The 14,407-nt window shown below is 33.0% G+C and overlaps 1 protein-coding gene across 8 annotated transcripts in view; it reads right to left on the reverse strand.

Annotated features, from left to right (window-relative positions):
- The window catches only part of LOC135143098 (uncharacterized protein), a 342,333-nt gene that overhangs the window by 232,732 nt on the left and 95,194 nt on the right, over positions 1-14,407 (reverse strand). For all 8 annotated transcript variants that reach the window (XM_064074952.1, XM_064074959.1, XM_064074954.1 and 5 more), the window contains exon 3: positions 3,395-3,590. In XM_064074952.1, the coding sequence (XP_063931022.1) occupies positions 3,395-3,590 (196 nt within the window). The remainder of the gene's footprint in view (positions 1-3,394; positions 3,591-14,407) is intronic.

Consider the following 14,407-nt stretch of genomic DNA (forward strand, 5'->3'; position numbering starts at 1 on the left):
TTTTGAGCTGACGTCATCAGTTTTTTGGAGAAGATAACCACATATATTTTGACTAAAAATTTATTATGCTCTTTATAACCTTAACACATTTGCAAGATTTCAAAACATTCGTTCTGTAGTTCCTGATTAAATCAATAAAATATATTTCCGCATTCATTAATTTTTTTGGGTCACCCTGTATATGCAAATCCAAAAAATATGAATGGAATGATAAATCACAAGGAGAGACTCATCATATTTTGTGCATTTTAGATAGGATTTATTCAGAGAAATTTTGTTGTGATGTCATAAATTCTTTAGGGGGGATGAGCAAATACATTTTGATCAAAAACTTACCATGCTTATGACAACTTTAAAGAATCATCAAGATTTCAAAGCATTCGGGTTTGTAGTTCCTGAGTAAATCAATAAAATAAATTTACGCATTCATTAATTTTTTTGAGTCACCCTGTATATACAAATCGAAAAAATATGAACGGAGTGATAAATAACAAGTACAGACTCATCATATTTTGTACAGTTTAGATAGGATTTATTCGGCAAACTTTCGAGCTGACGTCATCAATTTTTTGGAGGGGATAAGCAAATATATTTTGACTAAACATTTATTATGCTCTTTATAACCTTAAAATATCTGCAAGATTTCAAAGCATTCGGTTTTGTTGTTCCTGATTAACTCAATAAAATAAATTCACGCATTCATTAATTTTTTGAGTCACCCTGTATATGCAAATCGAAAAAATTTGAATGGAATGATAAATCACAAGAAGAAACTCACCATATTTTGTACATTTTAGGTAGAATTTATTCAACAAAATTTTGTGGTGACGTCATAAATTTTTTTAAAGGGGACGACCAAATACATTTTGATAAAAAATTTACCATGCTTATGATAATTTTAAAACATCTTTAAGATTTCAAAGCATTCAGTTTTGTAATTCCTGAGTAAATCAGTAAAATACATTTACTCATTCATTAATTTTTTTGAGTCACCCTGTATATGCAAATCCAAAAAATATTAATGGAGTGATATATCACAAGTACATACTCATCATATTTTGCACATTTTAGATAGGATTTATTCGGCAAACTTTTGAACTGACGTCATCAAGTTTTTGGAGGGGATAACCAAATATATTTTGACTAAAGATTTATGATGCTCTTTATAGCCTTAAAACATCTGCAACATTTCAAAACATTCAGGTTAGCAGATTCAAAATTAAATTTCAAAATGTTGATTTATATTTTAATTTTTTTTTTCCAAAAATCTGGACGTTTCGGGTAAAAACTCAATTCGGAGTCGTTTTATACACTTTAAAAGCGATTTACTATGTACAATTTTGAAGTGACGTCATCGCATTAGTGGTGGGGATGATTAGACAAATTTTGGTTAGCGTTTTACCATCTACATGATTTTCCTAATATAACTACAAAATTTCACAACAATCGGTCCAGTACTTTCGGAGATTATCTGTCTAATAAAAATCCGGGATGGCAGACAGACGGACAGACAGACGGAAATGGGAGACCTATTTCTTCGTCTTCTAGGGATCATGAAAGATCGAGAAAAGGTAAAAGTAGAGAGTCGGCCGACGGACTCGATTACAATACTTCCTTTGCTTACGCTTGGGAAATAAAATATGAATGCAATGATAAATTACGAATATATACTGATGATATTTTGCACATTTTAGATAGGATTTATTCGGCAAAATTTTGAGATGATGTCATCAAGTCTTTGGGCTTGATGAACAGATATATTTTGAAAAGCTACCATGCTTACAGTAACTTCAAAACGTCTGCAATATTTCAAAATATTCAGTTTTGCAATTCTTGATTCAGTCAATAAAATAAATTGACCCAGTGATTAATTGTTTTGGGACACCCCGTTTAGCAAAACTAAAAAAATATTAATGCAGTGATAAATCACAAGTAAAAACTCATTATATTTTGCACATTTCAGATAGGATTTATTCAGCAAAATTTTCAGGTGACGTCATCAATTTTTTAGGGAGAATGAACAAATACATTTTAATCAAAAAATTACCATGCTTATGATAACATTAAAGCATCTCCAAGATTTCAGAGCATTCGGTTTTGCAGTTCCTGATTAAATCAATAAAATTAATTCACCCATTCATTAATTTTTTTCAGTCACCCTATATAAGCAAATCTAAAAAATATGAATGGAATAATAAATCACAAGTATAGACTCATCCTATTTTGGACATTTTAGATAGGATTCATTTGGCAAATTTTGGGCTGACGTCATCAATTTTTTGGAGGGGATAAGTAAATATATTTTGAATAAAATTTTATTATGCTTATCATATGTTTAAAACATCTGCAAGTTTTCAAAGCATTCGGTTTTGCAGATTCAAAATTAAATTGTAGGTGAAACGAAGTTCACCGGGTCAGCTAAGTAGTTTTTAATAAAATTGTAATAAATGTTGTTTAAAACACTTGCAATTTCATTTTTGAAATTTGAATGTCAACTTTGACAGCGCTGATAATTTTTTGAAGTTGTCAAAAAATTTCCACTTATTAATTTGAGCTACAAGCGTGTTATCGATGTCAAAAAGCAACGAGAACCTCAAAATTATCAAATAATTCAGTATCACGTGATCAAAATTCAGTGTTCTTATTGGATCAAAAATATCAAAATGCAATTCTCGTTGTAATTTTTGGAGTAATTCTATTCCGTGCAAACGGCTCTAGTTCTAAAAACAATTAATGCTTTTAAAACCACAAGTATAGAGTCATACTCATAATATTTTGCATATTTTAGATATGGGTTATGCGACAAAATTTTGAGATGATGTCATGAATTTTTTTGGGGAGAGATAAGCGTATGAATTTTGATAAGGACTTACCATGGTTACGGTAAACTTAAAACGTTTCCAAGATTCAGGTGCATTCGGTTTTTGCCGTTTCAAAATTAATTGGAAAATGTTGTAATACAATTTTGATTTTTTTTTCCAAAATTCTGGATGTCTAGGGTAAAAACTATATGTGGATTCACAAACTGCAAGCGGGGGAGTATCTTATTTGATAAAATTTAATTCATGCATTGTTTGTGTGGATGACCAAGCACGTTATTTTGGTTAGCATTTTACCATCTACAATACTCCCAAAATATATATCAAGTGTGACAACAATATGTGCAGTAGTTTCGAAGATTATCTATCTAATAACAATGAACACAGCCGACAAACGGACCAACTGAACGTGAGACCAATTTTTTCGTGCTTTAGATCATGAAACATTGAAAAAACGTAAAAGTAGCCGACAGACTTTTCATTTGTCTCCTGCTTGATCACAGACACTTCAAAACAATTTTTCGACATATTATTCTGTAATAAACGAATTCAATGTCATAACAAAAATTACTTACTTTGTACTTAACATAAATTGCTCTTCTATAGGGGTCATTACGGTTGCTTGGCTGCAGTCAACATAACCAGGTGCAAATTCATCCATATCACATACGAGATTTACGCGAGACTTGATTTCGTCTGATTGACCCATTGGTGATTTAGAAACTTCCTCTGAATAAAAATTACAACCAAGAGTAAAAGCTTCCTCATTTGCTGCAAGAAATAAAAAAAAATACATGTTAGTGTTAAATATTCGACAACGAATTAAGTTTTTTTGAAACTTAAAAACATTAATAATACAAGTACAACTACTGAATAATAATAATAATAATAATAATAATAATATATTTCGTGATAATCATTACAAAAAATGTTTCACATGTCCGTAAACTTAAATTTAATAAACTCAGATGTAGAATAGAAAACGTTATTAATTAATAATTCTTTGACAACTTTACAAAATACATTCTCAGGTAACTCTTTTAATGACACTGGAAGTACATTAAATAGTGTAATACAATAATACCGTAGAGCTGTTCTTGTTCTCGTTAATCTTTGAAAATCTGTTTGTAGCCATTCTTTATATCTTGTTTGATGCTCATGGTCCAGGGATCTAAACTGATTTGGATTAGCTTTCACATATCTAAGACAAGCATAAATATAAGCTGATGGTAGTGTCATAATACATAAATTTTTAAATGATACCCTACAGTCATCTCTATAATTTAACCCGGCTATAATGCGAATACATTTTCTTTGGATAGCAAATAATTTTAACAAATGATGAGAATGACCCCATACTAAAATTGCATATGATAAACAGTTATGAATATATCCAAAATAAGCTGCTCTTAATGTTTTTTCAGACACAACTAGTCGTAGCCTGCGAAGTGTGTAGATTCTTTTTGATACTGATTTGCTTAACTTAACAATATGTTGTTCAAAAGTCATTTTTTTATCCAATATTATCCCTAGCATATTAATTGTTTCCTCAACAGTATCCAGCTCTCGTAAAGAAAAATATAATCTTTGAGTCTTACTCTCATTCCTACACAATTTATTGGACAAGAACCAAGTATTGATTTCATTCTCTGCTTGAGTAATTTCGTTTATTAATTTCTTTACATCCTGATTACTACCCGCTAGTGTCGTATCGTCTGCAAACAAAATAAAGTTCGTCATGAAAGAACTGCTTGGTAAATCATTGATGAATATTAGGAATAGGATGGGACCCAAGACAGAACCTTGAGGAACACCATATCTTATTAATTGTCGTGTTGAGTTTACATTTTTATAATTTACATACTGGTACCGATTTGTCAAATATGATTTTAACAATAAAAGACTTGAACTATCGAATCCATAAAGTTCCAGTTTTTTTAACAGTAAATCATGTGCGACACATTCGAATGCTTTAGTTAGATCAAGGCATATTGCATAGGCATGATCTTTCTTACTAAATGCGTTGAACACAATTTCCGCTACTTTATTTACTGCCATTGTAGTTGAGTGGTTCTTCCTAAATCCATACTGATTATGACAGTATAACATGTTTTGTTCAAAGTAATTATTTATTTGATTTTTGAGAATTATTTCAAATATTTTACTAATTGTTGGAATTATGGATATTGGACGATAATTTTTTAGATTATCCGTACCTTTTTTGAAAACAGGAATTATTTTTCCGAGTTTTAAAACATCCGGATATACACATTCTCGTAAGCATAGATTTATAAGCTTTGTTAGTGGAATTATTATTACATTAGTTAAAACTTTTATCATTTTTGCATTTATATCATAGGCGTCTTTACTATTACTATTTTTTATTAAAGAAATAATTTGTCTGAGATCATTAAATGTTATTTCCTTGAACTTAAACTGAGAGGTATTAACAACTGACATATAATTACATGGATCAAAATTTGATTGAGGCAAGTCTTTTACAATATTTCCCGGAGCATTAGTAAAATAATCTATAAAATCATTGGATGTCAAATCATTTGTGGGTGGTAATTGTACTGACTGGGGTTTAATGATATCCCATGCTGCTTTATGTTTGTTGTCAGCTTTTAATATAAAATTATCATGCGCTGTTTTTTTTGCTTTAGCCAACTCAGAACGGTATTTATTTCTGTAACTATTGAATTCTTGTTTTGATATTAGGTTTAAATTATAAAGTTCTTTTAAAAAATGTAACTTCTCTCGCATATTTTTAAGATTATTGTTAAACCATTGTATTTTCGGTCTGTTTAAATTGTTATAAGGTAATGTTTTTATGGGAAAGGAATTCTGAACCGTCATAACTAAGATATTATGGAACTTACTAAATTTCTCATTACAGTTCAAAGATATATCATCAATGAAAGACCAATCAACCCTTTCAATTGAGTTGTATAAATTATACATGCCAGCCTTAGTTATTTAACCAACTAGTCGTGTAATGAACGCGATTAATGATTAATGATCGAGGCATTTTAATTACACGAGCGACCGAAGGGAGCTGGTGTTGGTTACACAATTTTTTCTACAATCGTAATTTTCAGTAAACCTAATAAAGGAGTGGATGGAGTCTTGTATAGGTTTCCATATGCGCGCGAGTGTAATCAACACAAGAGAGAAAGAAATAGCTAGAGCGATTATGCATCAGTGGGGTAAAGACGCCCGACTACGTGCCACGTGTTGGGTGGCAAGAAACGCTTCGTTTGAACGGGAATTAATACCTTTTCTTATGAATTTGTTCAATCAAATAATTATGGCAAACGTTTATTAATGAAAACTATATTTTTATAGTTTACATTAAAATTATATCTAATGTGAAATAACAAAAATCATGTTAAGAGGTGCGATGGTGGAGATAAACTTTTAATAAAATGAACATAACAGAATGTTCAATACATTACGTAATCTTTGGTTATAGTGTATGTTCATTGATAAATCTGAATTTTTTAGGATAAAAGTAATTAAACTTTCGAAAAAACTGACACGGTGCCTAATTTAATTAATGATATCAAATTCTAAATTTTCTAGTAAAATCTATTTTCTAAATCCACGTACAATTAACTAAAACAATAACCAATAAATGTAAAATTCCCTCTTTGTAACAATAATCAATTTTTTTCGTAACTCAGAATGTTTAGGGAATCTAACAAATAATATCGGAAGCACTAAAAATATTTGGTTTTATAGTTAGGAATTGTACTGATGTAAAAAGTGAAACACCCGTTAAATTGCTATATTATTCCTTGGTTAGGAGGAAACTCGAGTATGCGGCAATTGTATAGTATCCACATTACAGTACACACATCATGGAAATAGAAAGAATACAAAGAAGATTTCTAAAGTATTTAAATTTTAAGGTGTTTCATATATATCCACCGCGTCTATTTCCACAAGAAGAGTTGCTCTCGAAGTTTTCCATGTTAAGCATTGCCGATAGAATAAACACTGCTTATGTGAGGTTTTTTCTAAAACTGATTAATAATTACATCAGCTGTCCATATTTGTTAAACTTATTTAATTTTAGTTGTTCAAAGGTTATGATTAGAAGGCGGAATATTTTATACCACAGCAGAGCTAGGACCAATATCATGAAATACTCTCCTATTAATAATATTTGTAATGCCGTAAACAACTTCCATAATATAAATATGATATATTTTCCTGTAAGCAGGCAGACATCACAAATTTTCCATCCAGGAGGCATTTACAGCACAACACATAATTACAGAGAGTCAGAATTTTGTTCTATTCTATTTGATAATTAGTTATACTTATTTGCTGTTCTATTCTAGTTGATATTTAGTTATATTTGCACGTTGTATTTATTTATAAGATGGTCTACTATTTAGTTTTGTATTCTGTAATTGGAGATTGATCTCTGTTGAGTACAATAAATTATTATTATTATTAAAAAAAGTTATTCTTAAATTATACGAAATCATTTGTCTGTATACATCATGTGATTATTACCAATGAAATGAAACAGGATTGCTTTCTTTGTACGTTCTATGCAATTATACGCAGAATACGATTTCGCCATGTTTAACAAATAGTCCGATAAAATACAACCTAAGGAGACTGTACTAATTTGAATAAGTGTAACTTGAGCCTACAAAACGTAAATCTGCAAAAACACACCTTCAAACACCATGCGACAGCACAGAAGAAACATCCAGAAACATAGTGCTGTGCAGTGTGCAGTTTCGCGCCGATGGCGATGTCTTGCCACCCAGAGAGCCCTATCTATGTCCCACTGTGTTGACAACGCGCGTCTCTCTCTAAGTTAGTTCCACATAATATTATTTCCATGACGTGCACTCATTGATTGTGCATTCTAAGATCGACACAACTGTAAAATTGCGTAGAAGCACAAAATCGGTAGGGCCAAGTCCACTTTCAAATTTTTTACCCGTTTAGATTAGTGCCTAAAAGTACGTGTCCACTGGAAAGAAACTCTCACGAGAGTTCTGATTTTGATTTTATACCATCTTTAATCTTAAGTTGTCATTTCAAATTTCAAAGGTCTATTATTGCAATGAATTCAGTTATTACGAAAAAAATACACGTAAAACAGACTTATCGGAGATCACTGTCGCACTTCGAAATGCGTTCGTATTGTGCGAGTCGCTCACAAACTCAGAGAAACCAGGTAAAAACGATACGCTTACCCAGTTGTGGACCATGGAATTATTTCTCACAAGCGCCCTCTCAAGTGGACACGTACCTTCATGATTCATTCGCATTCGTGCTAGAGTGGTTTCAAGATCTCATGGCGGACAAGTTTGAGCACTACTGCGCATCGGATCCGACCAAACTCAGCGGCGGGCGTAGAGGGGTAGAGGCTACTGTCTGTTCCGAAAAAGTATTCACTTTTCATTAGTCGTTTCGAGCAGGTATACTTGCTTCCAAAATAAGAGAGTAAAACTACCTGCAAAACTGACTTGACTTTTAGGATATCATAATAGGCCATAAGCTTAATCCATTATACCTGGTACAAGTTGTCAATCATTCCTATTGGCCCACCTACCGCTTAGGGTTGGAAATCCCTAAAAGTCAAGTCAGTTTTGCAGGTAGTTTTACTCTCTTATTTTGGAAGCAAGTATACATCTCTCAGTTGTGCGTACTACTACCTAGAAGTTTGGGTTTAGCCGTTTAGCGAATACGGTGAACGTATTTAGGACGGTGTTGCAACCGATCGCTTTAACCGAGCACTACCGACCGCCTGTACTAGACTCCGTCTCGCGCATCTCGTCCGCCATTCTAGCGTGTTGACCACTTCACTTAAGAGCAGGTTTTACTCAAGCCATTCATTCGTTTCTCGGACTGTGAAGTCATAGAGTTCTGAGGGACGTAAACATTTTCGAGGGGAGAGGTGAATCTTAGTCACAGCGTACACAGAAAGATTCAACTTAGTTCGGGTACCGTCGTCGAACTCCGTGTCCTAAGAGGGAAGGAAAGCCGGCATGCTGGCAAAGATATCACGTAGGGCCAGGCGGTCGAAATTTAAACGCTGCTCTACCCCGGCAGGCCAGTGGCTCGCAGCCGATGTTACGTTTCGCAGAGAAAATTACGCGAAGAATAATGTTAACGGAATGTCAGTTGATGATTTTAAAATCCATATCCTCGAAATAAGAGTAATAATAATTCTAATAATGTTCAGGTGTCCGTGTCCTTGACAATAAAACTATTTGTGTGAATTATCAAAAATAATACACAACTGGAAAGCGAGAAGCGAGCAAGACAAGGCTGTAGCGATCGGCACTGCGGGCCGATAGTGGGGATAAATAAATTTCGACCGCCCAGCTGTAGATATCAGTTTCAGACTGTTGTAGATGTTACCACTTGAAGGCTCAAGGTTACGGATAAGTTAGTCAGGATTAAAAACACATACGTATATGAGAGAACATAGTGTTGAGAATATAATTCATGAATCACATGACCCCATTTCTTCCAATAGAATTTGTTCATGCCCTTAGTTACATGTCTTATCACAGCGGTAATAATTTTATTGCCTTATTGTGGTCTGTTGCTACCTAAATTTAAAAACTGTCAAATTTGACAAATTTTAGAATTTCATAATTTTTTTTTCTATTATGGCTTGCCAACGTTGGGGGCAAGCTCAAAACGACGAAATCAATTCTGTTATCAAAAAATGTGTTCATTCATTATATTCTCATGTCGAATATAACTCGTGATATGATTAATAATCGAAGATATGGCTCGTGAAACCGAAGCAGCACATTCAACTCGTGCTTCGCACTCGTTGAATCTGCAGCTCGGTTTCACTCGAAATATTTTCGATAATAATCATATCACTTGTTATATTATAACTGACAATAAAATTTAATTTTACATACGATTTAACATGTTAAAATTTAACATATTACATAATAATAATTTAACATAAAAGAATCTATTAAATAAAAACTATTCTTAAAAGGTTCATCTTTTTCTATTTAGAAGAACAAAATACCAAAATGACCAAGTGTACATGAACAGTAAAAAAAATAAAAAAAAAAAAATAACTCTGTCATCTATACCTATAGTAAGATGATTCCCTGTTTCCCAGGCGTTTAATCTGTGATAGCACATAATAATTCTAAAGTATAAAGACCGAAAATTACTTGTTTAATAAAATCACCAAGCGAACATACAAACGGAAGCGGGAACTATATTTTTCGTATTCTGGATTCGATGAAACATGGAGAATGCCTTAAATTAATCACACGTCCCATTACTCGGAAAATTGAAAAATAATTCGTCGCTGCAGCACAGTACAACATATCCAACTTCTTCAAAAAAATTCTAAGACTTGATTTTGCAACTATTATTATTTTTTTACGATAACCCCTGTAAATTAAATAAAAGATCTGTATATAATGTTAAAATAAAGCTAAAGAAGCGTGTTATGTTTCTGTCTCAAGTTAATGTTTCCATTACAAAATTTTCTGTTAACGTCATCAACATTTTTGCAAAAACACTTAATATATCAATGTGAATAGGTGCAGTGTAATACTAATAATAACAATACTACAATAAAATAATAAGAAATACTCGGAGATTATCTGTCTAATAAAATTTAACACAGAAGGCGGACAGACAGACAGACGTAAATGGGAAACCCATTTCTTTGTACTCTAGGAATCATAAAACGTCAAGAAAACATAAAAGTAGCCATTTAGTGAACAATTTTTGTTGACCGTTGTTTGTTTATTCTCTTAGTGGTAATTTTCTTTTGTATCTTGAATCTATTAGTTCAGGTAGTATATAATTCATATAAAAGTCTTTTCAGTATGAATATCCTCGGGTGTCCAGACGGCAAAAATACAATAGCTTTTTTTTGTTACTGCTAACTGCCCTTGTACTTGATAATAATAAGAATGATCCCTTTTTAATTCCAATCGTTCTTTATTTACGTTGTCATCCTCCAATGTAACAATATTGCAGAAATTTATTATTTTTACCTTGGTTGCCTCTAAGGGCGTTAAATTTTGGGCCGTATATGGACATTTAATTTCCACAATGCCGCTTGTTCCTCTTACTACGCCATCTGGAGAAGCTGCAAAATATGGTTGATCTGGAGAAATGAACAAACCACATTCATCGATTGCAATATTCAGTTTATTCCCAATATCTTCTCTGGCAGTCTTTTCCATCTCATGTCCATATCTTGTTGCGTCATTGCCTTTGAAATTTGAATAGAGCAACAATTTGACAACATTTGCTCTGGAGGTGTTTTTTCTTAACTTGCAAATTCTGCCAAAATTTGAGGCTGTTAAACGTTTGAGTCTTTCACTTTGCCATTTAATACTATCATTCTGATTTCTTGTTTCAATTTCTATTTTATCTATATTAGCTCCTAAAGTCTCCAAAAATGTTTTTTTGTGGTTTTCAAATTCTGCATCATCTATATCCACTACTATATTTTGCCTGCCGTAGTCAAGGTCGGGTCCAGAAATTTTTTGTTTGTTTTTTTTTGCAGGATATTGTAAACGTTTCGCGCAAGCAATTTGACGTCTTCGGGCGATATTGTGCGCATATTTTTTAGTAAATTGGCCTGGACTCTTACCACAAATACTTTTATTCATATTTCGATATAACTCAGTTCGGTTGTTATACGAAGCAACTGCAGCTTCACATCTGGCAGTATATGAATCCCTCTGTACAAAATTGCACCTTTTACCGCCAACAAATTTAGCAACAACTGAATTGTAATGTTCTGCGTGATTATTATTGACATTATATATTAAACTATCTACATGATTCAGAAGATTATCTTTTATGATTTTTTGAATATCATTTAGAAGGCAGTAGCCGACAAAAGAACGGAAACAATAAATTGTAAAACTCGGATGACCGATGCATCAAACATAAATTATTTAAGGTACGCAAAATTGGTGAAGTTTTGAATATTCGTACTTTTAACCGCTTTGAAATATTAATATTATGTAATCTATTCATTATTTTGTTCATATAGTTTTCATTGTTTTTCTCTTTCTTCCATGAAAAGTACATATTTTCATGGCATCTTCTAATATGAAAACTTTTATATCACCTGTTACATTTCCACCAGAGTAAAGGAAAATTCATTGCAGAGATTGTAATATACATACATTTGTTTCCGCAGCAAGTACACGTGCTAAACGTCTATTTTAAAATGCGGTGAATGCAGATATTAATGTGCCTCTGTATAAAGGATTCCAAATTTAAATAAGTACACTTGGTAGCTATTTTGCCAAAAAGGTTCATATTTTTATTATTGTTTTTTATTATTATTTTCTTTCCGTTGAAATAGTTGATATATTCACGATGCTTCCATCGTGAATATATCAACTATTTGACAACTGGAATAGGTACTTGTACCGGCTATCAAATTGCTGTGTCTCAATTAAATCTAAAGCACTGGAGATATAAGACTGTTCCTGACTTGTAACACTCCACCGATTATAATATGACAAAAGTATTTCAAAATACGATCTCGTCGTGTCTGTGCTTTGCGCTTTAGAGTGGGAGTAGTTGTGAGCCCCCGCTTAGCGTCTTTCCTCACCTGACCCGAGTGGGGGCGACCAGAAATCGGCTTGCATTTTGTCCGAAAACATGCGTTCTGTTTTTTCGCTTTATAGCAACATATTGTAATTTACAACGTCGCAATTTTATATACACCGTTACGAAACATTGATCTTGCTGCCCCCGTTTGAATTTTTTGAAGGCGTCATTTAATTGCCGAGTTACAAACGCTTCTTTTAAGCCAATTTTATGTGATTTTGTTAATTTTTATTGCAACAGTTACTTATCAGATTTAAAAAATTCGAACGGTGGCAAAATGCCACATCCTTTGACAACACTCAATTAAATTTTCAACTATTTTTAACCATTAATAAATCAATGAGACGAAAAATCATAACCCATTGCACGGGCTACTTTCGGTGTGGGTAAAACCTCCTCTTAAGTTTCCCTGTGTTCAGTGACGGCTCGTGTCCAGAAAACGTGGGTCGACCAATGAATTGTTTGAAATTCTCATCTAATTAAATGTCGCAACAAATTTTGCTAACTCCTTAAAATTGCCTCGATTATCCGAACCACTTGTTTCGTCGTTACCTCGCAATGTCATTTCTTGTGTTGGAAGAAAAATAATGATATTTATTAAATGTTTTAACATAATTCTGTTTTCTCGACAGTTTCATTGTATTTATCTATATATTCGCGTCTGGCACTATCCAACAAATTTTGCGATATTGTGTTTACCGAACAATAATAAATTTTAGAGCCCAATGAATATGTTTATTAGAAATTTCGTGTTTGACCAGTACATGATGAACTTTTTTTAAATTATCATAACCATTGGAATTATAAAGGTTCTTGAATTCCGAAAATAATAAACAATATCAGCAAAATAATTTGTTACGTGTTTCGCTGCCAGTTAACCAAGGGTAGCGTTTTAGAACATACACCATTATGACCAGCCTTTCTTTGAATCAAATTACTCATTAACGGTCGAGGCAGTCAGTTGTTTCACAAAAACTTTGTCGTCATAAGTTAATTCTTTAAATTTATGTATCAATAAATAATTAACCAAGTCGCCATTCGTGTCAACTACGAGACATTTTGGAAAATGAACGGCCAGCATTACAACAAAACTTGAGGTTAGAAGTGCGAGAGAACATGTGGTTTCAACATGATGGTTGTCCAGCACACTATTCGATGGTAGCACGTGAAGTACTTGATCATGATTTCAATAGTCACTGGATCGGTAGAGCTAAATAGGTAAATTGGCCTGCCAGTTTACCAGATCTTACTTGGCCAGATTCCTTTTTGACAACGAATTTCGAGTATATACATTAAACGTAGTATTTTGCATTGTCAACGTGTTGCCGAATCGTATGCATAAGTTCGCAGTCGGACAAATCTGAAAAATTTGAATTTCGTCTATTCAGCGCCATCTGTCACGAATTGAAAAAAGGTTTTTACGTACTTTTAACCATAGACTTCGAATCTGCAATTAAAAATAGCAGTTCCCATTTAAAGTTTCGAAGGTAACCCCTACCCCACCTACAAAGAGATGGGGAAGGGGTTACTTTTAGCACCAATGTATTTCCCCTGTAGCTTGATTAAATGTTGATTCTGGACACTTTTTCGCAGAATGCTTATTTTCCGAGAAATTTGAAAGTTTCAGGTTAAAAAATCACCCTGTATATTTACCAATATAATCCGGCCTACTTCATGCAACATGCAACTAGCCACTGCTAAGAAATAACATTTATTCACAATCAGTCAGTAACATACAGCTTTTCTGACCCCTGAAAGGTTAGAAAGTCAGCAATCCCATCATACGTTTTTCAACGAGTCGGAAAAGCCTGAAAGCGGCCAGTAATGACGCATAAGCGGTCTAAAATGACCTACTTTCTACGGCACTGTCAATTTGAACTTTCAATGTCAAATTGTCAAATGAAAGTATTTATTGTAATGGCGGCCGCGCAACAAGTTTTGGTATGACAAATTTTTCTGAAAGAAGTTTAATTTTGCCGTCTCGA

The sequence above is a fragment of the Zophobas morio genome, unplaced genomic scaffold, assembly GCF_036711695.1.
Source record: "Zophobas morio isolate AGI-343-1 ecotype UQ-CSIRO unplaced genomic scaffold, CSIRO_AGI_Zmor_V1 ptg000058l, whole genome shotgun sequence".
Taxonomy (NCBI): domain Eukaryota; kingdom Metazoa; phylum Arthropoda; class Insecta; order Coleoptera; family Tenebrionidae; genus Zophobas; species Zophobas morio.